We start from the raw sequence: 25,409 nt of genomic DNA on the forward strand, positions 1-25,409 counted from the left end.
ATGTTATTTTTTTTTTAATTTACTATTGCAATCACAGATACGCATGAACTTGTGTTTGAACATGAACAGATACGCAAGCTGACTAATGATAATGAACATGCTGGTTGCCGATGAGTTAATGTATGTGTAGAACATATGATGGCAATGCCAACTGACTACCTCAAATAGCCATGCTGTTGGGACTCTCACTGTCTTGTGTAAAATGGGTTATTCATTCATGTAGATATTATAGAACTCGTTGAAAACGTTTGGGTCGTGATTTATCAGAATTTTAATTCAAATACTCGTATGAAAGTATTTATAATTCGGTATTTATACTTTGTAATATGATACATTAATATTATCTATCAGATAGGAGACCTTGTATCTACTTGGAATCAAGTTTTCAATTTCTATATGATTGTAAAAGTTCGAAATAAGCTCTCACCCTCGTTGGTCGGCCATTTTTACCCGTAAATCAAATTAATGTTCTGTTCAGCCTCTCTAATACTTGGCTTCTAGTTTTATTTCAAATATATTAGTTGATTTGAGTTGTTTCAAATGTGAGGTAGTCTAAAATAGATTTTTTTTTCTTTGCAGGTTTACAGGTGAAGGACATCAAATAAATGCTTCACCGCTAATGATCTCTATTTTATTTTCACTAGTTGATTATTTGCCTGGAAAATGTATAATTCCGGTACAAGATTATGATTAAGCAGCGTTACGACGAATAGAATTCATCCGTGAAGACATTTGTCTTTTGAAATAAGTCAATTAGAATATTTAAATGGCGTAGGTTTCTTTTCGCTAAAATTTTATTCATACCTGAGAGGCTGACACTCCGAAGACTTCTTAAAGTTCCTTGCCTCAAAATCGTAAGAAAAACTACCTAAATAGTTTCCCCGAGTTTTCAAATGGCTATTCATGCGACCACTATAACATATTAAAACGCTTGACATCTGTTAAGAGTAATGATATTTGTGCAAATCGTCGTCAGTTCGTGATGCAAGACGTGAGCTGTGTACAATTTTAAACAAGCATAGAACATGTACGAAATATCTCCTTTATTTAATTAAACTTGCAATTTCTGGTTGATCAAAGCTGAGCTGTCGACACCGGCACGAATGTGCATTTCATTCTACTCATTCGTTACAATGCTCTATTTTTCTTAGGAATTTAAAAGTAAAAACAAAACCACAAAATTCACCATATCTTTATAAGAGAAAACGTTTTCTCTTATAATGATACGGTGAATTTTTGTGGTATTGTTTTTGCTTTTAAATTCCTAGTTAACCTACGATTTAAGCAAACAAGTGATTTTAATATCTATTTTTCTTGAATTATCCCTAGCGAAGCCTCAGAATTTCAGTTGTCAATCACGGTTCAACGATAAAATCGTTTTAATTGAGTAGAAGTGTGACCAATGAAGGAATAGGCCCATGGCCTGTTGCCGATTATTGTACTTTTTGTGACTCGATTCCACAAGGGATCTGCTGAGGCCTTTTGAATCCGATCTTACCATAACTGACGATTGCTGAGATAGCTTATGGACTTATTGCAATGTTTGTACGATGCTAGGCATTTCAAGACAGAACTTTTGCTCCTGCATAGCTTCGTCTAGCCTGCTCTGAAAGGCGTAAGAACTGTGGTGGTGCAGTGGTAAGAGACAGTCTCTCGCACCCAGCTCCCGGGTAGAGTCCCACTCTGGACAATTTCTTCCGGGAAGCTCAGCTCATGGTCAACTCAGCCATTCATCCAACTCTGGTTGATAAATGAGTACCTGGCTTGTCCAGGGTCTTGTGTAATGCAAAAATGGTTCTGGCGGGCCAGTGATGGTCGTAGAACTACCAGTGGCAGCAAGTGACCGGAAAAACTAAGCCATCCCTCGCCCTCCCTAGTCGTCACTACCAGGATGGGCAATTACAACAACAAGGCGTCATCGATGCTATAAGGGAGGCTGTTCCAGACGTCGGTGACTCAAAGCGCGAAAAAAATGTTTCATGGATGTGTTACATACAATGCAGTTTTTTAGTTTATAGCCGTGACCACTGGTGTTTGTTCGTTCAAATTCTATAAGACTCCTTCTTGTATAGCTGGATATGCGAGTTTAAAACGCACATGATCGCTCGTGTTTTTTTTTAGCGTGAATCTAATAACAGGTGTTCGAACAAATGGTAACATTTTGTGTTGGTCCCGGAATCGATTTGGGAGTATTTGCACCATATGTTTGCGAAGGCTGGTATTTTCAACTTGTTCCGCTCCTACTAAGAATGAAATGAAAGATTAGAGAAAAGTTGTCTTGCGTGATATAGATTTAGCCCAATGAGCAATGTTGTGCGATGCGAATAAAACGGGTCTAGGTGATCGATAAATTTAGGTCAACGTAAATGAATTACCGTTCAACCGGTGACGAAATAATTGTCGAAACCGAGTTGCCAATTATTAATTTACAAATTCGCTCAAAAAAACTCGGTCCCAAACTCAGATATGAATTCAAAATGGGACTGGCTGAACGCTGAAGTGATTCCGGATTCCGTAAATGGTGGTTGTGTTTGAATTTCACTTATTCAAGGCGATCCCCTAACTTCACTTCTGTCAGCTGATCACACTCTCAGTCTCTCAGGGTTGAGGGCTCAGTCCCAACGGTCGTCTTCGAGGTCGACCTGTGGCTTTAAATCTACCCAGTGTAGACACCCTGGAAAGAAGAAGATATCAGCTGCTCACTACTCAGCAGCCAACAGGTTTGCTTAATAAAAATTGCAAACACTCTTATTGGTGGACTAGCCTAGGGAATAGGCCAATAGGGATCTTCACTTCGACTAGAGACCGAGTAGGCCTACCATTTTTTGATAGTCAGTGTTGGAATAAATAGGAAATTATTGCAGTTTTGGGACAGGCAACTAGTCTAGTTGGAGGGCGTTGCTTGATTTTGAAGTTTTGAAGAAAAATCAGTAAAATGCCTAAGCAGTAAGCGTAAGCCAAGGCTAAATGCAAGAAAAAAGAATGAGATCATCTGGAGTTTAAGCATCAATTCCCATCAAACCTATTCCTATTCTACACTACATCCAATGTGGCAATGTCAGCATCACTAATACAGTAATAGGGTAAACATGCCAACGCGGTATATTCCAACATCGTAATTTGTGGGTAATTCCGAAACTTCTCAACTTTTTTCCTTTATACCGTAAAATTGGGTAACTTAGACCACTTTTTTTTAGAAATGATGCCAATTTTTTACTAGCTAAATTAAACTTGAATTGAAACATGCAAAATACAGGTCTATACTCTAGCAGTCTAGCTTCACTCACCATAAATTGCTGGCTCCTGCCTCTCATAGTCTTTATGTAATTTCAAAAAAAGTGATGGTCTTTGTTACCCCAGCTCTTGGGGTAACTTAGACCGGGTGGTAAAATAATGCATTGTAGTAGAACTCTTCTAGTTACATATGCAAATGACAAATTTTAGGAAAGTGTCATAGTTTGCAAATGGGGGGCACTGCCCCAAAATGGGGGAACTTAGACCACCTAATGTCAGCCCTGATGGGGAACATAGACCGGATTGAGAGTTAATATAAAATTACCATATATAACATTTTATGTTTGACAGCCTATTTATGTTTTTTTCTTTATGTTTCAGACTCTACAGAGTCTTATATATGGTAATTTTAGCTTAATTTCCCAGCCAGTCAATATTACCCTGTCAGGGCTGTCATTTGGTAGTCGCATTTCCCCCATTATGGGGCATTTCCCCCACTTGCAAACTGTGACACTTTCATCAAGTTTGTCATTTGCATATGTAACTAGAAGAGTTCTACTACAATGCACCAAAACCTGGAGTTATTTATAGTTATTTTACCAGAAAATATAATTGATTTTACCACCCGGTCTAAGATACCCCAAGAGCTGGGGTAACAAAAACCATCACTTTTTTTGAAATTACATAAAGACTATGAGAGGCAAGGGCCAGCAATTTATGGTGAGTGAAGCTAGAGTATAGACCTGTATTTTGCATGTTGCAATTCAAGATAAATTTAGCTAGTAAAAAAATGGCATCATTAAAAAAAAGTGGTCTAAGTTACCCCATTTTATAGTACCAATGTCACACGAAGAATTGTCTGATTCTCTGATAATTTAAATCAATGAATTCTGTGGTCACTAATCACACACATATAAATCAGCAAATTCTGACATCTAAAAGTCTAAAACTAATATATACCGTCAACCGGGGCTACTCAGGACTGGCGGGACAACTCGGGACACACCTCCGACATGGCGTAAAACTGTTATAGTAGCGAAACTAATTGGAATATTGCAAAACTAGATATAGTGGCATAAACATTGACATTTTTCCTATCTATGTAGTATAAAGGAAGTTGAAAAATACAACATTTACTAGCTATGAAAAATCCCTGAAAAAAATGGTGAAAAACGCTATTTTGAAAAGTTACTTCTGCTAAGGTCTGTAGCAAAAAAAATATTCACCGTATTAAAAAATTTTACTTACATAAAAGTTGCACCCAGGTGTCGGCTTGAAAACGTAACTGACAGATTTTGCCTATCTCATTCCAAAAAAAAAAAAATGCCGGCCATTTCCGCACGGCAGGGCTAGTCGGGACACCCCCCCTCCCCTTGGCTATTCGGGACACCCCCAAAAATGAATTTACAGTAGAACCTCAGTTGGCAAAGGCTCCAGTTAAGAAAAAAATGGATTAAAAACAAAGAATATTGATTACATTTACCTCGCTCGGCGAAAAAAATTTCACTTATTGAAAAATTAGTGCATCATCGGTCGTCACAAAATTGTGCATAGAATGTTATATAGAATTGTGCACCAGGCATCATAGAATGAAAAGTAATTGACCTAAACTGTGATTTATTTCTCCAAAACATATGATGGTTGTCACTAAAACATTCATTTCTGTTTTAGGTATGTTTTTCACGATCTTTTTTTATAGTAAATTCACTTATCCCAATCAAAATGTTGTGAAATTACAAGCCATCTTGCAAGCTTACAGATACAGAAAAAATGCTATATGGCTGCTGATATGAAGCTTGCAGTGGACAAGGTTGTTGTAAATGCTCAATGGCATATTCATGGATACGGTACCGTAATATTGCATCAATAATACGATAATGTCACATCAATAATTCGGTGATTAATGTAATGGCAATATCATATCAATAAAGGAAAAACAAGTAATAATCACAGAAAATGTCATTTATTCTACCTCTACATCATCTACAATGAAAGAGGAGGACTTCAGAGTACTGTTAGTAATAAATGAGTACGCTCTGCATGCTTCAAATATTTTAAAATGAAGTTTTATTCCCAGTGTCCCGAGTAGCCCCATTCGACGGGGCTACTCGAAACACTCTTTTTTTGCTTCTGGCACCTTACGAATAGCATATGGAATTTTTTTGAAGATGCCATTCAATAGCCCTCACAAAGAGCTATAAAATGAGCCTAAACTTGTTAATGAAATGTTTCATCGTAAGAAGTTATTAACAAAAAACGCTCAAAACTGTCCCGAGTAGCCCCGGTTGACGGTATACTACATATTTTTTCAAGGTATGCATGGGCATAATCTCTAGTATGCGACTATGAGCTTGAACCCTCAAATTTCAAAGTATTTCCTTCAGCTTCAACCCTTGCTTCAAGGATAAATATTCATCCATTTGACTTTATTTTATTAAAATCTCACTACCATCAAGCAGGGTGATAAGGGATGGGCAGGGAAATAAGGGACAGTCCTCCAACATTTTGTGAAATGTTGCAGTAGCTAAACTAATCAAATCATTGCAAAACTAAAAAGAGTGGCATAAACTTTAACATTTTTACTATCTATGCAGCATAAAGCAAGTTGGGAAATCATACATTTATTACCTCTAAAAAATCCTTGAAAAAGGTGTGAAAAGTGAGATTTTACAAAAATAGGGTAAACACACCATATTCCGACACCTTAAGGACGTAGCAAGAAATAAATGTCTATAAATAGATCACCGTATGCGCAACTCAAGTTCTGATTGGTTTACATCACTCAAAACACCACACTATGTGCCAGCAATGATGAAATGTCACAAACTGTTTGTTGCCATATTTATTTAAAAGCCTTTAGAATTGAAATCTACAAAATCGCTGAATTCCGACACTGTGTGACTAAATGCGGCATATTGTGAGACTAATTTCGACAGTGCTTCAAAATCATAATTCATAGTTCCGACACCCTGTGTCAGAATACGACACCCTGTGTGTCGTAATTCTGACACACAGTGTTGGAATTCGTTTTTATGTGTCTAAAATGGTCTTACTTAATTACGCTTTTAATTAACAACTATTAAGCTTTTAATTAAGCAAATTTTAATTTTTGTACACAGCTTGGAACGATCTGTGTGTGTCCAATTCAAGTTATGACAGAATTAGTTTTCATGTGTCTAAATCCATTTCTCAACTTAATCATCTATTTATTTATTTACCACTTAAAATCAGCGAATACAAGTATACTTAAAGGGTTCCGAATATATTCACAGACTTATTTCAAAGTCTCAAACCATAATATTCTTTCTATACAAACAGTTTATCACTATTTAGTAAAGCAAGGTCAACTATCAACTTTCATAGGTACATGTTTCGATGTTCTCACTAAGCTAACTTGGACTTTTGCTCTGCGGATCTTAACATTTTCTGCTAGACCTAGTGTTTTGCAGAAATCTTGCGTGCAATAGGATGACATCACTATTTCAACCATCTAAGCATGCGTGGAACTAAGACCAAGCTTGATATAAAGAAAAAAGTCGAGGGGTGTCGGAATTACCCACAGTGTTGGAATATGGTGCGTTTACCCTATCTCTGCTAAGGTCTGTAGCAGAAAAAATATTTATTGTATTGAAAAATTTTACTTACATAAAAGTTGCACACTGGTCTTGGCTTAAAAACGTGATTGACAGAATTTGCATATCTCATTCCAAGAAAAAATGGCAGCCATTTCCACAAAACAAGGTACGTAATAAGGGACACCACTAAAATTGCATTTACAGTAGAACCTTGGTTAGCAAAGGCTCCAGTTAATGAAAAAATCAATTATCAACAAAGAATTTTTATTAAATTCACCTTGCTCAGTGAAAAAAATTTCACTTAACAAGAAATTACTGCATCAGTCATCACAAAATTGTGCATAGAATTAGTATTAAAATCACTTGTTTGCTTGAATCGCAAGTTAACCAGGAATTTAAAAGCAAAGAAAATACCACAAAAATTCACCATATCTTTATAAGAGAAAACGTTTCGGAGTCCAGCTCCATCGTCAGTTCAAACCACAAAATTCTGTTCAGAAAAAGTTCAGTCCTAGAAACACAAATAAATCAATTAGTAAAGTAAATGCACNTTTCTTTAAAAATTAGCCAGAAATTCATTATTTGCAGAAGAGGGTTGAAACAAGCACTGAAATGACATGCAATGATTGCTCTAACATATTCTTCTTTCAAATTAAATTCAGTGCAATTAGAATGCATGATATGGGCTGGTCCTTTCTTACCCCATGAAGGCTGCGATCCTGTCTTACCCCATTTGACTATATTACTGAAGTTTAGACATTAGTTGAAAAATTAGATAGAGAAAGGCATCACAGCAGAGTTAGTTTGACTAATGATGAAGCATGTTTTCTCACAGAATCTTCTTATACATAACCTTTAAAATGAGTGATTCATCCAAAACTCCTAATGCCATTCATTCCAAAAATGACATTAGCAGAGCTAGTAGAGGGAAAAAATCTACCCATGAAATTGGAAAAGAAATTCTCACAATCCCTGCGTCACCAGCAATGAAGAAAATAGGATTTGGCTCAGGTGAGATGCCAATGATGAAACATAATGCCAACTGTGTTAGATTTTTTAAATAACCCATCTAAATCTTCATTTCTCATATGCTTGTGCTGAAACCCTTTGAAGATTCAATGTATATATTTTTTCTTGTATATTTTAACAGTGCTAATACATAGTTTTTCTTACATGTTGTAAATATTTGTAATTTGTAAAGTATTGTCACTGATATTGTGTCAGGAATTCATGTTTTTATTATACATGCAAGCTTAGGAGCATACATCTCTAAAGATAAGTTTGATTTGTTTTTAACTCCTTAATATTTTTACAGGTGTTTCTGTCTTCTTGCTTGAAAGATACTCCCCAAGCAGAGGAAGTTTCAAATCTCCTTGGGCCATCAAGAAAATAAACAGGTTTGTCCCTAAAACTTTTTTTATATGATTTATTCGCCAGTTTCTGGCTAAATGATTTCCAATGTTAATGAAATTTTGGCTGTCGATTCCAGTTAATCTTAACGTCCTCAATTATGCTCCAAGTGGAACTACCATCATTCCTTTTTTTAGATCATGCTGTTGTAAAATATAATGAACATTTATTTCCTTTTTACAAACATTTGAACAATATCTTTCACTTGCTCAGAGTATGTGACATACTAATCTTGAATAATAGCTAATTAATCGCGTCACCTCAAAGTTCGGATGGTCTAATTGTCACGTCCACCAATGACCGGAAATTAAATGCAACTTCCCTATTGGTTTTATCAGCAAGAGCTTGGACGGAGCAGATAGTTACTCAAACAAACTTTCTTAAATTTATTTATTAAAGATAAACGGCAAATTGACACTAAACAAATCAAACAGGTGCGGCATATGAGGTAAACGAACTAATAAATTAAATGCGGAGGAAGTTAAAGTGCGATGAGAGCAAAATGCGAGGAGAGAGCTAGAGCATTGAGATCCGAGACTAACGCACGATCCTACAACAGAAAACAGAAAGTTAATATCTACGCATGACAAGTCGTATATACACAAAAATCACGATATTCCATCAAGTATTCCAAGCTAGATTTCACCACCATAGCGCGCAACTCACCCTGGCGTCTGAGTCAAAATCCTATAAGAGAGAAACCAGGACGCAAGTCGGGATCGGCATAGTATCTGACGGCTATAATCAATTTGACACCGATGTCAGAGTCGGTCCTACTTAAACTTTGTAGTCTGACATATATTATGGGAAATTTGCAGCAACACTTCATTGCAGAGTATCATCCTCCTGTGATAGTTTATGTACATTTATTGCTGGAGTAGAGAAGATTGTTTGAAAAATTTTTAAAAATTACATAGTAATATCTCTGTTTTGTGACCAACCTTCAATCTCATTTCATTTATCTCAAATTTGAATTTCTGTGCTCTTGCTAATATACTGTGCAAGAATGATGCTATACTGATGCATATATGCATATACTGATGCATATACTGATGCTAATATAATATATGCATATACTGATTCTAATATACTGTGCTTGTCTGATGAAATTTTACATAGATTTATTGTATTCAGAAGTGAATATTTTCATTGAGACTTCTTAAAGATTTTTATAAGCTAGTTTGTTGCTATTGCGTAAAAATAAGCAGTCATCACCTGATGAGAGATGCATATCTGGCAAAAGAACTCTAGAAGAATATGGCATGAAATGCTTGCAAACATTTTCTGTCCAGGCTTTGTGTCAACCAACTATGGCATTAATTAATTTAAGTTATTGTTATAACTTGACCTTTGAAGTTATATCAACTTTTACAGTCGTTTGCTGAAAGGTGCTTCAGGCAGCAAACACAAGGGGAGTGATGATATTTTCAGCAGTCGCTTGTATGCTGAAGCTGAGCTGCTGCGTCGCCTCAATCATCCAAATATTGTTTGCTTCAGAAGTTACACAACTGCTGCTGATGGAGCTAAGGTGATGATTTCTTATTTGATTTGACAACTACCTGTGCTTCATACATTTTAAATTTATCATGGAAAACTAAGAATTAGATAAAAATTTAAATTCAAATAGGCAAGTATGTACGTATATACTTACTTTTTAAAACAGATTTAATCACTAGGTATTGTGTTGCATCTGTTGGTGCATAAAAATTACAAAATGCATTTCTAATAACATTCATGTCAAATTTCATTTATATTATTGTTGGAATTCTATATTTTGCATGGTTCTTTTGTGTATATACAGCATTTCTATATAGAGGAAATCAAGAGCTCAATTGGGATGACTACTGGGTTGCTCATATTCTTTACTCACCCTGATTTATGTTGACAGAATTTAAAACCATTATACATTCCCCTACTAAATAAATCTCTTTCATATCCCAACGAATTTGCAATTAAAAATGGTTATTACTTATTTAGAGAAGAATTTTATCATGATTGCTAACATCGTGGTAGAATTCCAGAATTAAGAAATGGCAGTCCCAAAGCTATTAACACCTTTGGCTAGTACTTGAATAGTCATGAAATTTAAATGGGCTTGATCATATTAATTAATGTCTTTATGGTTGTTTTGAAAGATTTCTGTATATCCAAATATGCTACCCTAAAAGAGTGTCTAATTTTGAAACTTACAGGACTTGAGCAGTTGAATCTATTGCAAAATCTTAGCATTATTTTTTGATGCATAGCCATGTAGGACATAGCCATGTGTAGGACTAGCCATGAAGTCCTGGTGTTAAAGTAATTGTACTATATTATTCTGGTGAAACCCAGCTTTTTGGGCTCTTAATACAATACCTATGTAACATATCATAACAAAGCTTATATGGAATTGTTAAGTTAGACTTTTTTTCTAGTATTCTTCATATTATGTTCAATGATGAATTCTCTTGATTAGAAATTTTCTTTTGTCTCAAAATCACACAATTATTGATGCTAGATAAAAATTTAATTTCAGTGTTTGGCAATGGAGTCTGTTGAACGTGACCTGAGTTCCATCATTGAAGACCTGCGCCTTGCTGGTCAGGTTGATCCTCTCCCAGTGCATGCGCTCACCAGGGTCTGTATTCATCAAGTTCATTTATACTTACTATTCTATTATTATTTGTTTCTTTATTTTTTCTTTTTAATTTTGTTTGCATTTTATTCCTGCTGTTTTTAGTTTGATATCACATATAATTTTTTATTTTTGCCACTGCATTAGGCTTCATTTCCTTGTTGCTTAAGGGTCTGGGTAAAAAAATAATAAACCTGGCTTTTCCGTTTTTTGGGCTCGTATTTTAGCTGCGCATAAGGCTCGTCAAAAGTAGCTAATCGTATGTATGTGCGTTATCTAGTTCCTGCGAAAAAGCAGTTTAAAAATTATTTTAAATGAACATTTTTTGAATGAACAAAGACTTATTAAAAAATGGTACTTATACATAATTTTGAAAATATTTGCGTTAAGGAAGCTGGTTTTAAGCTCCTTATGCATATGACTGCCAAATAGGCAGGTCTAACGCGGCAAACCGTATGTATGTTCATAATTCAGTTTTGTGCGAGTCAGTTCCAAATTTAAATGAAATGAATATTTTTCAAAAAAATATACAAATATACTTTGAAAAAATCAATTTATAGATCATTATTTGCGTTAATTGCAATACGGTATGTTTGAATTTCATTTTGAAGCTGCAAACAAGGCGCGCTTAACTAAGCAAAAAACATGGATTGGCATGCAAAATATTTTGCATAAGGCCGTATAGAACTTTTATATAATGAATATTTTATATAAATAAATATATCAGAAATATCACAGTTAAAGCTTATTATTCCCGTAAAGCGAGACAAGGATAAGTCTAAGGACGTCTTATGGTATCCTCAATACGAGTAATTGGCAGTGGGAAGGCTGGGGCTGCAGTATAAAGAAATTTTTTAAACATTTTCTTCTTTTTTAATCAATTCTACTTAATATGCTCAACAGAACAATCCAATTAGCCAGAATATGCCATCTTAAAAATCTATCTCCTCCTATGATTTTCAAGCTAAAGCATTGAGCAACATATTCAATTTGTAAAGACCATATCTAGCGATTCTAGAAGCTCTTTTTAACACGTTTTTCTTAGCTTAGCTTCGCGTTTGTTTGTTTGTTTATTTGTTTGTTTGTTTGTTGTTAACATTGACAACGAAAATTAGCCCACTTTTGATTGTTCTAGAGATCTGAAATTCGGCATGCAGGCTATTTTCGCCTAACAATTTCAGATACAATCATAAAAACTAGTAATTAGAGGCCGAAATTAGTTTAATTGAGTAAAGTATATATATAGTATATATATATATATAGTATGACGTGCGGGCGCTCACGTTATAGACGAGCAGGCGCTAACGCTGCGTATCATCGATACGTACGTCGTCATACTTAATCAAGTCTTAATCGTTTTTCTTGTGGACTAAAAAGTAGAAAATAAAATACTTAAAAAAAAACTTTTTAAAAAAACACGTTTTTCTTGTGGACTAAAAAGTAGAAAATAAATTATGGTTCGCCCCAAAAAAACGTGGGTCGTGCTGTACGTTCACCATCAAAAAAATTGAAAAAATAATTTTGTCAGCTACCAATCTTATAACTGATATTTGACACACTTTTACCTGTCTAATTGATCTGAAATTTTGCACACTTGTGTGAAGTCAGAGGCAATGCATGAATCAATTAATAAAATAAATAATTTTGAAAAAAAATTTATGTATTAAAAAAATTATATATTAAAAAAATTGAAAAATTAATTTTTTTAATATTCGAAAATTAAATTAGAAATTCATGGTACATCTTTAAGATTGGAGACACTGGATTCTTTGGAAGTGTTGTCTTTAAAAAGTAATTTTTAAATGTATATTATTTCTAATTTGTGCATAGGGGAGGGAAAAAACATGAAAAAACTGGGAGGGAGGGAGGGGAATTGGGGAAAAATAGGAAAAAAGTTTTATTAAAACGAATATTAATCGAAAAATTGCTTCTAAAGTCGATAGATATTTACTTTACAAATCGGATGATATGTCTCTCGATATTGTAGCACGTGAATTGATGGAGTAGATAGATTTATAAAGGACCCCCCTTTTTCCGTTTTCTATGTATTTCACGTTTTCTATAATATCTTTTTCAAAAAATTTACAGGAACAAAATTCTTTGCTCTATTACGGTACTCATCTTTTGCTCTATTACTTATGTGTATGGAGTTCCACAAAGATCCGTCAGTAAATAAAAGTTTTTTTTACCCAGACGCTCCCGTTGTTGAACGCTCAAATGAACTATAATTTATAATGTATAATGAACGCTCAAATGTTTATATTTTCAATATAATTTTTTTATAACATTCAATGAGAAAAGGGAATCAAAATTGCATCAATTAATTAAACTTTAAACGTTTTTTGGAGAAAATTCTCTGTAGTCATTGATGGTTTATTTTTTATTCAAACATATAAGTGACCAGTTGAATGTGCCAAAGATCTAAAGTTAATTGTGCATTAATATTTTTATGCTGAAAACTTTTTAGCGACCTGGATATTCTCTTTACTGCCCGCCATTGAAGCCAAATTAAAACATTATCAGTTAACAATCTAATCAGATTTCAAAAGCATCCTGCTGCCCTGTACTAAAGGTTCATAGAACCTTTCCATTGATTTACTCTCCGATATTCGGATATACATTTTACAGCATTCACGTCCTATCAAAGAGTAATTGATTTCATCTACTAATGCATTTCATCGACATAACTTAATCTTTCCTTTGGTACTTTCTAGCCTTCTTATCACAAATCAAATCTGAAAATCAATCAGTTTTAGTAATTTAATATTGATCAGAATAGTACATCATGACAAAAATATCAGTACCGTACTTCGTACCATTTTCTCTACCTTTTAAAAATATCAAATGGAATGAAGTAGGGTTATAGACAATATGATTATGTTGTGACCGGGCAGTGGTGAGAGACTCAGGCTCTCGCACCCAGCTACTGGGTTTGAGTCTCAGTGAGGAAAGTTCTTCCGGGAAGCTCAGCTCATGGTTAACTCAGCCATTCATCCAACTCTGATTGATAAACGAGTACCTGGCTTGTCCAGGGTGTTGTGTAATGTAAAAATGGTTCTGGCGGGTCAGTAAGCCAGTGATTGTTGTGGAAATCACCAGTGGAATTAGTTCCCAGAAAAACTGACTTATCACCCTTCCATTACCTAGTTGCCACTACCAGGATGGGCAATTACAATAACAACAACAAAAACAAGATAATTATGTAATTAGCCTAGACGTAATCTATGAAAATTTATCACAATATTCAATTAGCTTAGCACTTCAAAAATTAATTCAATGTGGTTGGAGCACCACACAGAGTAGGGAACAAAGAAATTGTTAACATTTAAATTGCTTTCTCTGGTAACAAAGATTGGTAGTATGGCTTTACTGTCATTTAATGGCTGAAGATTCGAAATTTGTATACCTTTTGCACAGGATTGCTCTGTTAACTCTTGTTACTTATTTAGATGTTTGTAGTTTGTCCTTTCAAAATTTATTCTTTTGACACATCTTAGTGTGCACATGTCTAGTATTTTGTTTTAGGGTTAAGTTTGCCCTAATAAGGTTTAATTTTTTAATCAAGTCTGCCGATGCATACACGCCAAGTGTTTGGTTAAATGTTTTTGTTTATATTTGTTTAGCTAAAATTCCATTTTACATTGCAGGTTTGCCAGGACGTGTCGAGTGCTCTGCACTACCTGCATGAAGAGCAGCAGCTGCTGCATGGGGACCTTAAGAGCGCTAATCTTCTTGTCAAAGGAGATTTTCAACAGGTTAAGCTCTGTGACTTTGGGGTTAGCCTCAAACTTGACAAGATGGTGAGTTTCTTCACTTTCTTGTATTTTATTATTCGTCAATTTATATTTTAGGCTGAATATGAAGTTCTGCTGGTATTTTATTTGGACTTTTTTTTTTATTCATGCAGTTCATTTGTTTTTTAAGAAATTAAATTTTGATCTAAATCGTTTCAATATATGTATTCTAAATTTAATTGGAGTATTGTTTTAGTGTCATTTCACGTTGTAAATGTTTAATGTTAGTCATCAAATTTGCAATTTTCATTGCATGAGTATTATGTTGTGCAATAAATGAAATGTTAATTCCAATATTGCCGCTATTTTTGTGAAAAGATCTACTAAGTTAGAGAGGCTAACAAAGTTTGGCTTTTATTTGTAGAGGACAACAATTATTACCTTCTTGATTCAATTTTAAAGATAAGTATTGAATAAGAGTCTAAGTTTATGCCATTGCTGTATAATCAATTAATTAAAGTTTCTTGCTTTGAATTTTAATGGAATTGTATGGTCTCAAAGCAATAATACTGTGCTGGTGATATTGCAAACCATTAAGCATGAAAAATGGGACAACGTTTGAATTGTCAGTATAATATTTATAAATACAGTTGTATTTCCAAATTCTGAGGTCTAATCACAAATTCACTCCATCGTGAAATTACATAAAATATTAAAGTGCCACTGCAACTCCTCCATTTGATTGGCCAGTGAATATTGTTCTAAGATGACCATATAATTGGGGATGAGCTACGTTTAAAGGTCTGCGGTAAGGCCGGTATAGTAACAGCGAGTGAAACAAAACAATAAGACAAAACTCAGAGGAACAAACTCAAGGAAACCGTACAAAATATAATAAGCACATCAATGTGAAGATGAAAGGCGAAAGTTAATGGGCTAGTAGGATGGGACAGCCCAGGGCTAATATGTGATAGGATGAACATGCAGAACTGAAATGACCCATGGCGAAAACTGGATTGAGCAAAACTGAATGGAAAAGGAATAATAGAAATGCGCGTGAACAACATAAATATCTCCAAAAATAGTCCCGTGTCCCTGTAAATATTTTTCCTGTTAATAATATATCCTCCTCATCCTATCCTTGTGTCTCGTGTGTTTTGTTAAAAGTCTAACGATGCGACATGACCATGAACCTTATGTACAGGTGTGTTTCATTCATATACAGCACCCTGTTATATTCTATTTATTTTAATGGTAAAATACAGGTTCACTGAATATTTATAAGTATTTCATGTACATGAACCACTTTTGCAGATGGTGGCGTTACCAGGCCAGCACTACATAGGCACCGAATGCTGGAGTCCTCCAGAGACTGTGCTGGGGGATGCACCTCCTACTGACAAGGCCGACGTCTTCGCCTTTGGTCTGACAATCTGGTTAGTTCTCGTCAGCTAGGATTGTATAAATAATTGGAATTTATGCTATTCTCAATTTTATTTGATATGAAGACCACAGATATTCATCTTCAAACAATGCAAACGCTTGTAAAAAATTTACTTTCTTTTAATTTTGGTGTTTGATCAGATTTAACGTACTTTTGATATTGCTCATTTTAGGGTAAATTATATATCAATGTGAACATTCAATTATTTATAGTATGTCATATTACATATCATATTGAAGTTGTGTCGACTACATTTTGCATAAAATTTTGTTTTCAACTAAGCATGTTGAAACGAATTTCGGCATGTCTGATATGATTTGGATCTTCACTTTTGAATTTGCTTCGCATTACATCACTCATTGTGCAAACTTTTTCGATTTATGTGCTCAGCGTCATTTTCTGCTTTTTATAAACCTTACGATCGTATCAAGCTGTCAATAATTACATGAATGTATTCTTTATATTAATACTGTCCAAATTAGTTTACTCCTGGTGTAAACAAGAGAAACAAGTTAGATGAGGATGTTTCTGGATCTGAATTTCTCACAGCACCCGAGTTGTATTTTTTTATAAAACTGATCCTTTTGAAACAGTTATTTTTTTAATTTTGTTTGTAAAAACTGGTTGCTGTAATGTTCAGGGAGTGCCTGACGCTGGACTTCCCGCACGTGCACTTGCTGAGCAGCGAGGAGGGAGAAGAGCTGCTCAGCGAAGAGGAGCAAGATCTCAAGTGTGAAGCGAGGGAGGAGATCTTCCAGAAAATGATTGGTAAATATGCAGCTTTCTGCATCATGCATATGTCGTGCTGAAATCGCGGAATTGCCGATTACATAGAACCGCAGCCAGTTTGCCGAATCTGTAGAATCAGCATTTCTATACTAGGTATATGAATGTGGGGTTAGGTCGGTCAGCCAAGTTTTTTACTATTTAAATATAATGAACTTGACCGGACTTGACCTAACCTTTTCTAACACTGTCGATTTATGCTCAAGATTTTGTGTTCAAGATATGATTTAATGTTTCTTTAATGAATTCTTTTCTTTCACTCTATTATTCTGTTTTTTTTTTTTTAAATTTCAGAAAAAGAAGATTTTTTATCAACATTGGTGTGCAGCGTAACTCTAGTGTAGTTTAGTAACTCAAGTTTTTATTCTTAGTCCATATATAGCTTGAGACATTTGTTACCTGTTTTGTTTATTTTGGCCTTTTTTGAAACCTAAAAAAGGAAACTCTAAAACTTGAATTATTAAGTGTTTTCTGATGTTTTTGAGAAAACTGAGTGAGCTAAAAAATTAATTAGGAAATCCTGCGTTTTATGCTCCTGTTCACCACTAAAAACTTGTTATAGGTACTACTTGCATGAATACAATGGTAGGAATATACTAGCCTGATCTTTATTATTGTCTTAAACCATCATGACTGTGTTACTGGTGTTTGACTGTATTACTGCTAGACTGGGTTGTCTAAGACCATAAACTCAATCAAGGCTGTGGCATTAAATTTCTTAACTTAGCCTGTTATTGCACGAGGACATGAGAAGAGAATGTAAAGCATTGCGGTATTCTATGCAAGTCAACTCTTCCTATGATGTGATCCACTCCAATGACCGTGCCAATTTCGCAAAAGCTTCGATTTATGGAAGATATTTCTGGTACCATCCCTCATTTTTTTATTGCTACACACCGTCTCGAATAAAATTGATTTCCAATGCCAGTATAAAGGTTGTATCCTTATGACGCAAAATAACAAGCTGTAATGACTTTATTTCTTTGACTGTAATTGCGTTCAATTCCTAATGAGAATTCTCACTGTGACTTCTTTGTGGAGATTTGATAAGTATATATGTTCTTCCTCAGGTACGCGCCCTGGTCTCCCGAAAAGCATCAGCGACGTCGGAGCGGCCTACACTCCGTTCCTGGAAGCTTTTAATCACTGTACCAATGCAGATCCTTCCGACAGACCTTCTGCTGCGCAGCTCGTGCTGGTCTTTGCTCTTCTCGATGCTCCTGCTCCAGAGGTAGCAGGGTCTTTGCAAATGAAAGATAAAAACAGATCTGCTGAACCAATTCTCATTGATTTTGAAACGTCGCAAGATACTGAAGATGATAGCCATGACTTGTCACACTCGGTCAACTCGACAGTGAATCTTGATTCCACTGAAGTTGCTGAAAGCAGCTGCAAGGTACATGACGAGTTTACAGACGAGGAAAGCCGGCTTGAAAATGATGACGAAGTTGAACCTAACGCAGAAAACGGAAATGATTCAAGCCATTGTGGCTCAATAGAGGACATTAAAGATGTCCAGTCTAATGAGGAAGAATCTGAAATATCCAACAAAGAGAACTCCTGTCTTCTGAAGCCTAACTCGATGCCTCTCCATGTGAACGGGAAAAAGAGGTCCAGTAAAGATTGTTGCCTCAGCTCTTCACCTTGCAAGAAACGAGCGCGTCCTTCTTGCTGATTGTATCAAAAGAAATAAAGGTTAGCTTGTTTTCTTGCTTCAAGCGTAGTTAAAAAATATATATTCATTTTATTTGCGTAAAACTTAAATTGCGTATTCGATTTGCAATTCATAGCCATGCATTTTTCATTAATATTTGATACCTAAAGTGGGCAAGAGTAAAGCTGAGGTAATAAGGCAAAGCGTAGGATATTTGGGTTCTATTTGAGATTTCATTTTGGAAATGGCAAGATGAATAAAAATAATCTGACTATCCTACGTTTTACTCCTATTACCTAGGGTTTACTCAGGCTTATGTTATCCATGTAGACTGTGAGTTGAAGCTAGCCGTAACGCTGTTTATTTTACTTAATCTAGAAAATGTAAATTCTGGTCTTGTTATTACATTAATTTTGTAGCTCTCCAATTTGTAACTGTGGAGCGTTTTGGATGAACCATTCACTATCTTCCCATAATAAATTATTAGAATGGTTTACCTATATAGACATGCCAGCATCTTCACTATAATTTTCACGGTCCTTTACCTTCGGAACATTCCTCAAATCTATTAATTTCAACATCAATATCCAGTATCTTGTACGCCATATGAATACACTACCTATGGCATAAGCTACATTTTTCATTTTTACATCCGGTAATAATACATTGATAACCTTCGATCCCGTTTTAAACTGACTGTAGCTCTCGTTATCATTGCTACGTTTGGTATCAACGCGTGACTGTATCCATGGGCAAAAGATTGGACTGTAAGACTTAAAGCATAAGTTTTTTTGGAATGTAATATGCAGCGATTGTGTTCCCAATTTTTTAAGCGAGACCCGTTAGCCATTTAATTTTGGGTTTCGGTTGTTTTCGCTAATGAATGCACCATGATAACATCTGCAAATTCAAATAGAAAGAAAAAAATGTGAGGTTAGATTGACAATCTCTCTGATAACATTAATTTTTTTCATTAGCATGTCGGTGCGATGAAATGAAAAGAAGTTCTGTATGAAAACCCCATGAATAGGTGAAGGTAGTCGGCGAAGGATTTGAATTTTACGATTCGGCTAGTAAATAGTCTCTCGTTGTCACTGTTTCGACCACGTAGTCATTGACCTTCTTCCTCACAATAATACTCATTATCTTCATTATAAGTACGGACAGCTCGTACTAATTTCCTGGAGTATTATTAATAATGAATTATAGAATGCTTTGGGATCGTTTGACGAAGTATGTATTTCTGCTAGACTACGTATTAGAAAAGACTTTGCCTTATGCCCGCTAATTTAAAATTTTCACCTAGTCTATCTTGGTTTCGGTATTTCCCTCCTATTATAGAACCTTTAGACACGACGACGTTATCAAATATTATTTCTTTCCAAGCTGGAAAAGAAGACCTCCAGCCCAACGCGGGTGCATATTACTACATTTATTATTTTTTGTTTACCTAATTTATTAAGAAATTGAAATTATGGCCGTTCATTGCAACGATGATTATCCCGATAATGTCGTTACCAATTTTTTTATTTAGAAAATGTGTCAAATCTCTTAGTCTTAGCAATCTTATTCATAAATTTGGAGATATCTTTGTGCATTCTACGACTGGAGCAATAATTACTTTTATCGGCAATGGTCGTTTTCTTTCCCACACATATATCATCTTCCATCAAGTATTCATTTCGCACTCAACGTTGAAATAGTTCAATGACCAACAGGACCCTACGGCAATGACCAGGAACTGGATTGATAATTGATTGGCGGCGAAGCAAGGTATCTATGAGTGGTGAGGACAATCGGATCTTGAGTCGGCTGTAGTTAACAAGCATTTAGTGTCACACGAAGTAAGTCTCATAATATGAGGCTCGTGAGTGTCGTAGTCTAATTCTAATGGTCTAATTCCTTCAATTCTAGTAAAATGGTTAATATCGTTAACAACAAAAATTTTACCCTAAAATTATATAACTAAAATTAATAATTCCAATAAAAATGATTGAAATAAATAAAATACACGCGAATTTGAACCACACGAGGCGGCACTGCGGGTACGAATTTTTTTTTTCACTGTAGGGACCCGTGGCGGAGTGATTAATCTGCCACCAAGACCACCACAGGCCCCTCTGCAGCAACAGCCTTTCATAACTCTAAGCATGTAGAAAACTGAAGGTATCTTCCCACCTTCACTTAGTTCTGGTAGCTCGGAGATGCATAAAATTAAAATCCCAAACCATTTCTGACCGGATTTCTAATTTAATAATTCCGATCGAATGTCTTTATTAAATAAAGCTTTAAATTTCTTTATATAATTTCGAGCACACGCAGCAGTTTAGCAGCAAAGCCATCCTTATTTCTATTATAACGACTCTATAGACAAAACTTCCCTGCCCCTGTTCCGCGTCCTAGCAAGCAGTTCCACTCTAACGTTCAAAAAGTCAGCACACGGATTAATAATCTCTCCATCTTCTGCCTTGGTCGACATCAAGATGTCGGACACGAAAATCTCGTGTATTGGTCCCGTCTCTATGAAGCAGTAGAGACCTGTGGAGCGATCGGGGTTCGGCGGTGGCTACCTTTCGGGCGGTGATGAGGTGACGGCGGACCACACTGGTATTATCGCTGATGCAAACGGGACTTGGGCCCTACCAGGAGCGACTACCCGTCAGTGCGGCATGAAGTATTGGCGCCACGGCGCTCACTGACCGGCGGACCATCTGGCTACGACACCGAACTTCTGGTTCTACATTCACGGAGGTGAGCTGCGAAAACTAACGAGTAGTGCTCGCATTAAGCTCTTCATGGTGCCTTGTCCCTCCAATATGGAGGGTAGAACCTCCACTTGTGCCTATATTAACTATGTGTAATTTGGAAGTCCTGTGTCTCTTGTGTATTTCTAATGCTATAATATTTTAGTCGTCTTAGCTCTTATCCGTCTCTCTTATCCTGTGAGCTATATATGCGAATAGTTAAGACTTCCTGTTGATCTATAATAATTCACGTTTCAAATTAAAACGATTGTACACATTTCCTTTGCGCAGTGCAAACTCCTATTATCTAGTGGAAAGCGGGCGAGTGTGCTGAAGCTCGGGAGACGCGTCCGATGGTGGCCACTGCCATGATGCCATCCTCTGCTCTCGACGCGTTACTTCTTGCGGCGGTCAATTAATAAACAATTATTTAGTTGATATTGCCTTATTTATCCTCCACTCGGCCGTGTTTTCAATAGAGCAATCATCAACTATGGTTGTTGAATTTTCATCTAGTAATTTTTTTAACGTTTGATTCAAGAACAATTTATTCATATTACCGATGAACTCGCGACAGAGCATCGTAATATTCGGGTTTTCGATTTGTACCGCATTTAGAGGTATTCCATCACTAAATAAACAAGTGAGCCATGCAAATGTTTCGGCCTCTATAAAATTACCAATACTGCATTGAACTAAATTTGAAAAATTATAAAATTAGTTTTTGAATTTCTCTGAGAAAGATACAAATTACCTCACAGGCGCAGATGAAAATGTAATAAGAGTAATGAACGAATAGTTCTGTCCCTAACATCATTACCGCGTGGCCCAACGCGTTGCGATCGACACAACATAATTTAAAACTTTTTCAACTTTCATTAGTCCCAATATGGTCAGTAAACATTTCAACGAGGATTTTAATGGATGTGTTTGAATGTTACAAAAAAAATATCTTTAACTGTCCGATTATCGTTAAGTTAAAAAAATATATTTTATTTATGTATTGCCATGAAACCTCGGCAACTCGATTTTTCTGCTACTTCCATTAATTCGAGTCGCCAATTTTTTGCAACTTCGGCTGAGATTATTTTTACTTCTAATAACTGGTCGTCCAGTTTACCCTCCTCTTTCCCTTTAATGATCACTAACAAACAACGGAAGTTTTGTCAGTGGGGGATAGATGGGCAAGTGCCACCTCAGTGAGACACACTGAGGTGTCATAGAAAACTGCAGCGATGATGCATGGTTATCAAAATTTAGTACGAACTCGCTCGCTTCTTCAACCTCCTCAAGGTGTCGTTTTCACTAGCGCTACATAACTAAGGTGTCTCAGACAACCTATTAGATGCCACGATTCTCCAGACCAACTCGCAGGTGTGATTCAATAGCGCAACAATAATCAGTTGTCTCGGACAACCTTTTCTACTACGCGATTATTTTACGCGAATTCGCTCCATCATTGAGGTTTCTTCAATAGTGCCACATAACCAAGGTGTCGCAGACAACCTCTTCAATGACACGGTTCTCCGGACCAACTTACAGGTGTGATTCATTAGCGGAACATAAATCAGTAGTCTCAGACAACCTCTTCTACGACGCGATTCTTTTCAGACGAACTCGCTGCATTATTGAGGTGTCTTCAATAGTGCTACATAACTAAGGTGTCTCGGACACAGTTTTTCGCACCAACTCGCATGTGTGCTTCTTGCTTCTTCATTATTACCTTATAGAAAATTAAGTAAAATCTTAATTTTTCCAGTTTTACCTGGTAATTCTACCAAGGTTCCATTGCATTGGTAACTCAGAGTCGTGCAGGGAGGGTCTGTAACAGGTCGGATTTGCAGGCTGCACATATAGATTCTCGGAGTAAAACTCTCTTTTAAATTTGCAAAATAAAATATTTTAATTCTGCTTTTCTATGGTAATGTCGTAAATGTGCACATGTAGACCAGAGATGAACTTGAAGAAACTGACTCAAAACATATTAATATATTTGTGGCAGGACAGCAACGCCACCAACGCTGAAAGAAATGAGCGAGACGTGGTCCAAATAACGATATTTTTTTGTATTTGTGTTAAAGTGGTTAAAGTTCAGAGTATCAGGATTGGAGCAGAGAGGCGCGGGTTCGATCCCAGCTCTGTGCGTCAGTTTCTGGTCAGAATCGGCAAGGAGGCCGGGCGGTTGAGCGCTCCAGAATTGGAGCAGTGAGTTGCGAGTTCAAGACCGCAACAAGCTGTGAACGTTCTGCGATGCTAAGAATCGGCGACAGGCCTACGGCCTAATAAACGCTGAAACCGCTATTATTATAATTATTATTGTGCAGGTCATCCTTGATAGTTTGGCCTGTCCAAATGAAAGGCGTATCACTGCTACGTCCGGTTCGTTCTTGTGCTTTGTGTAAGAAAGTAAATAAATATTTGGAAATCACCTCAGAATGAGGTGTCTCCTGGCAATACTTCAGTCGCCACTTCGATATTAAATAATATAACTCGGTACTCACTGAACTGAGTGACAGAGAGCGCATTTTCTTCAAATTAACGAAAACGTGAAGTCACAGACAGACGGACGGACATGACGAGCACAATAGCGCCTTTTTTTCATAAATGAGAAAATGCGCTAAAAATATGTTATGACTTTCACCGAATACTGGATTAAGTCATCCTTTAGAGAAATTACTGTCATCGCTTTCCAATGCACATCAGTTCAATGGCAACCGTATCTTAAAAAAGTTTAATGCTAAACTTCAGGTAAAAACTAAAAACAATTGGAGGGCTAATTGCACATCTGAGGTAACCCCGTAAAATCGGCGCCTGAGCGCCAATGCAGGAACAATTGAGGCAAGGAGTTACGGGAGCCGGTTTGTGGGCAATTGTGAGCTTCAGTGCGTGTAGAGTGCGGAATCAAAACTCAGTTATGTATATGTCGGTTAGCTCGTAGCATCGCAGTCACTAACACGGTAACAGCACTCAGTCCTGTAAGACGCGATCGGCAGCAGTTGATGGACGTACAAAGAAGGTAATAATGATTCCGCACTCTACACGCACTGAAGCTCACAATTGCCCACAAACCGGCGCCCGTAACTCCTTGCCGTACTTGTTCCTGCATTGGTGCTCAGGCGCCGATTTTACGGGGTTACCTCAGATGTGCAATTAGCCCTCCAATTGCTAAAAAGGGTGGAATAATAATACAAGCAGAGTACAATACATTTCATCATTACCGACAATCAAATATTCCTCCGTTAATCCTTATATTAGAGAGAAAAAGAATATTGAAAGCTAATGATATCACAGCAGCCACAACATGGGCTCTCCATTAAAATTAGTACATATACTGTCACGAAGTAAAGCACATATTGAAACATTCACACAATGACCAAGAAGATAAACTCGATTTGCAACTGATTGAAAATTTCCATAGAGACGACGATGTGATATTTCGACGTCATACAAATATCTAGTCTACTCAGTGAGTTACATGAAACGAATCGGGATTCCAGACAAACATTTTTCATAAGACAAGTGCAAGGTGAAGTACGTTTTGGAAGTCGATATGTCACGAAGCAGTAACTTTTTAATCGATTAGCCACTAAAGATTCATTAAACTTGTACACAAAATGAATTATCGAAATTCATGAATTATACAAAAGATGTTGAATGCAGCTTAGCGAAATCACTCTTATTGATAGTTTTTCTTTGTTCAATCAATTCTGAAATCAAATCATACGAGTGAATGAAACAATGTTTTATTCCATACAACCCACAACAATTATTATCCAACGTTTGAAAGTAGCAACCGGTATACCATTAGCCAATAGCTCATCATCATTAAAAAAATTTTTTTGGTCGAATGTCTTAGATGGAGGTTCACGTAAAAAATGTTTTTTTTTTTAAATTAACCAAACAGTTGATTAAGAATTAGTCGCGCTTTTATGTTATACGTTTTACACACTGATAGGGAAGCTCAGTTCCACATAACAGGAAAATTATCTGCCGAAAGGAGGAACAACCTCAACTCCATCTGAGATTAGACTAATTACGAGGTGAGCTAATCCGTTAATTGAAAGGAATAGTATGAGCAAGAAAAAAGAAAAACCTCAAAAAAGTCTAAAATTAAGCGAATAATAAGGAAACTAATGGATTGCCATCCTTTGTGAAATAATCTCAATCGTCTAATAATAACATGAATACGTAACGTGAATAATAATAATCAAAAT

At 36.1% G+C, this 25,409-nt stretch overlaps 1 protein-coding gene across 1 annotated transcript; it reads left to right on the forward strand.

The window, feature by feature from the left end:
* Positions 1-7,624: 7,624 nt before the first annotated feature.
* On the forward strand, positions 7,625-20,084 carry LOC108665616 (lymphokine-activated killer T-cell-originated protein kinase). Its single transcript, XM_018152392.2, has 8 exons — positions 7,625-7,820; positions 8,125-8,206; positions 9,594-9,747; positions 10,735-10,836; positions 14,481-14,633; positions 15,882-16,003; positions 16,652-16,779; positions 17,868-20,084. The coding sequence occupies exons 1-8, from the start codon at positions 7,631-7,633 to the stop codon at positions 18,470-18,472; spliced, it is 1,536 nt and encodes a 511-aa protein (XP_018007881.2). The 5' UTR covers positions 7,625-7,630; the 3' UTR covers positions 18,473-20,084.
* Positions 20,085-25,409: the final 5,325 nt, after the last annotated feature.

The sequence above is a fragment of the Hyalella azteca genome, unplaced genomic scaffold (assembly GCF_000764305.2).
Source record: "Hyalella azteca isolate HAZT.00-mixed unplaced genomic scaffold, Hazt_2.0.2 contig9708, whole genome shotgun sequence".
In the NCBI taxonomy this organism is placed as follows: Eukaryota; Metazoa; Arthropoda; class Malacostraca; order Amphipoda; family Hyalellidae; genus Hyalella; species Hyalella azteca.

What these genes read in the sequence shown, in the direction of transcription:
- LOC108665616 (XM_018152392.2), top strand. Translation starts at nt 7,631, where the DNA reads ATGTTTTCTCACAGAATCTTCTTATACATAACCTTTAAAATGAGTGAT. An exon ending in GAAAATAGGATTTGGCTCAG is followed by an intron (nt 7,821 to 8,124) that starts GTGAGATGCCAA and finishes ATATTTTTACAG; the next exon opens with GTGTTTCTGTCTTCTTGCTT. An exon ending in CTGCTGCTGATGGAGCTAAG is followed by an intron (nt 9,748 to 10,734) that starts GTGATGATTTCT and finishes ATTTAATTTCAG; the next exon opens with TGTTTGGCAATGGAGTCTGT.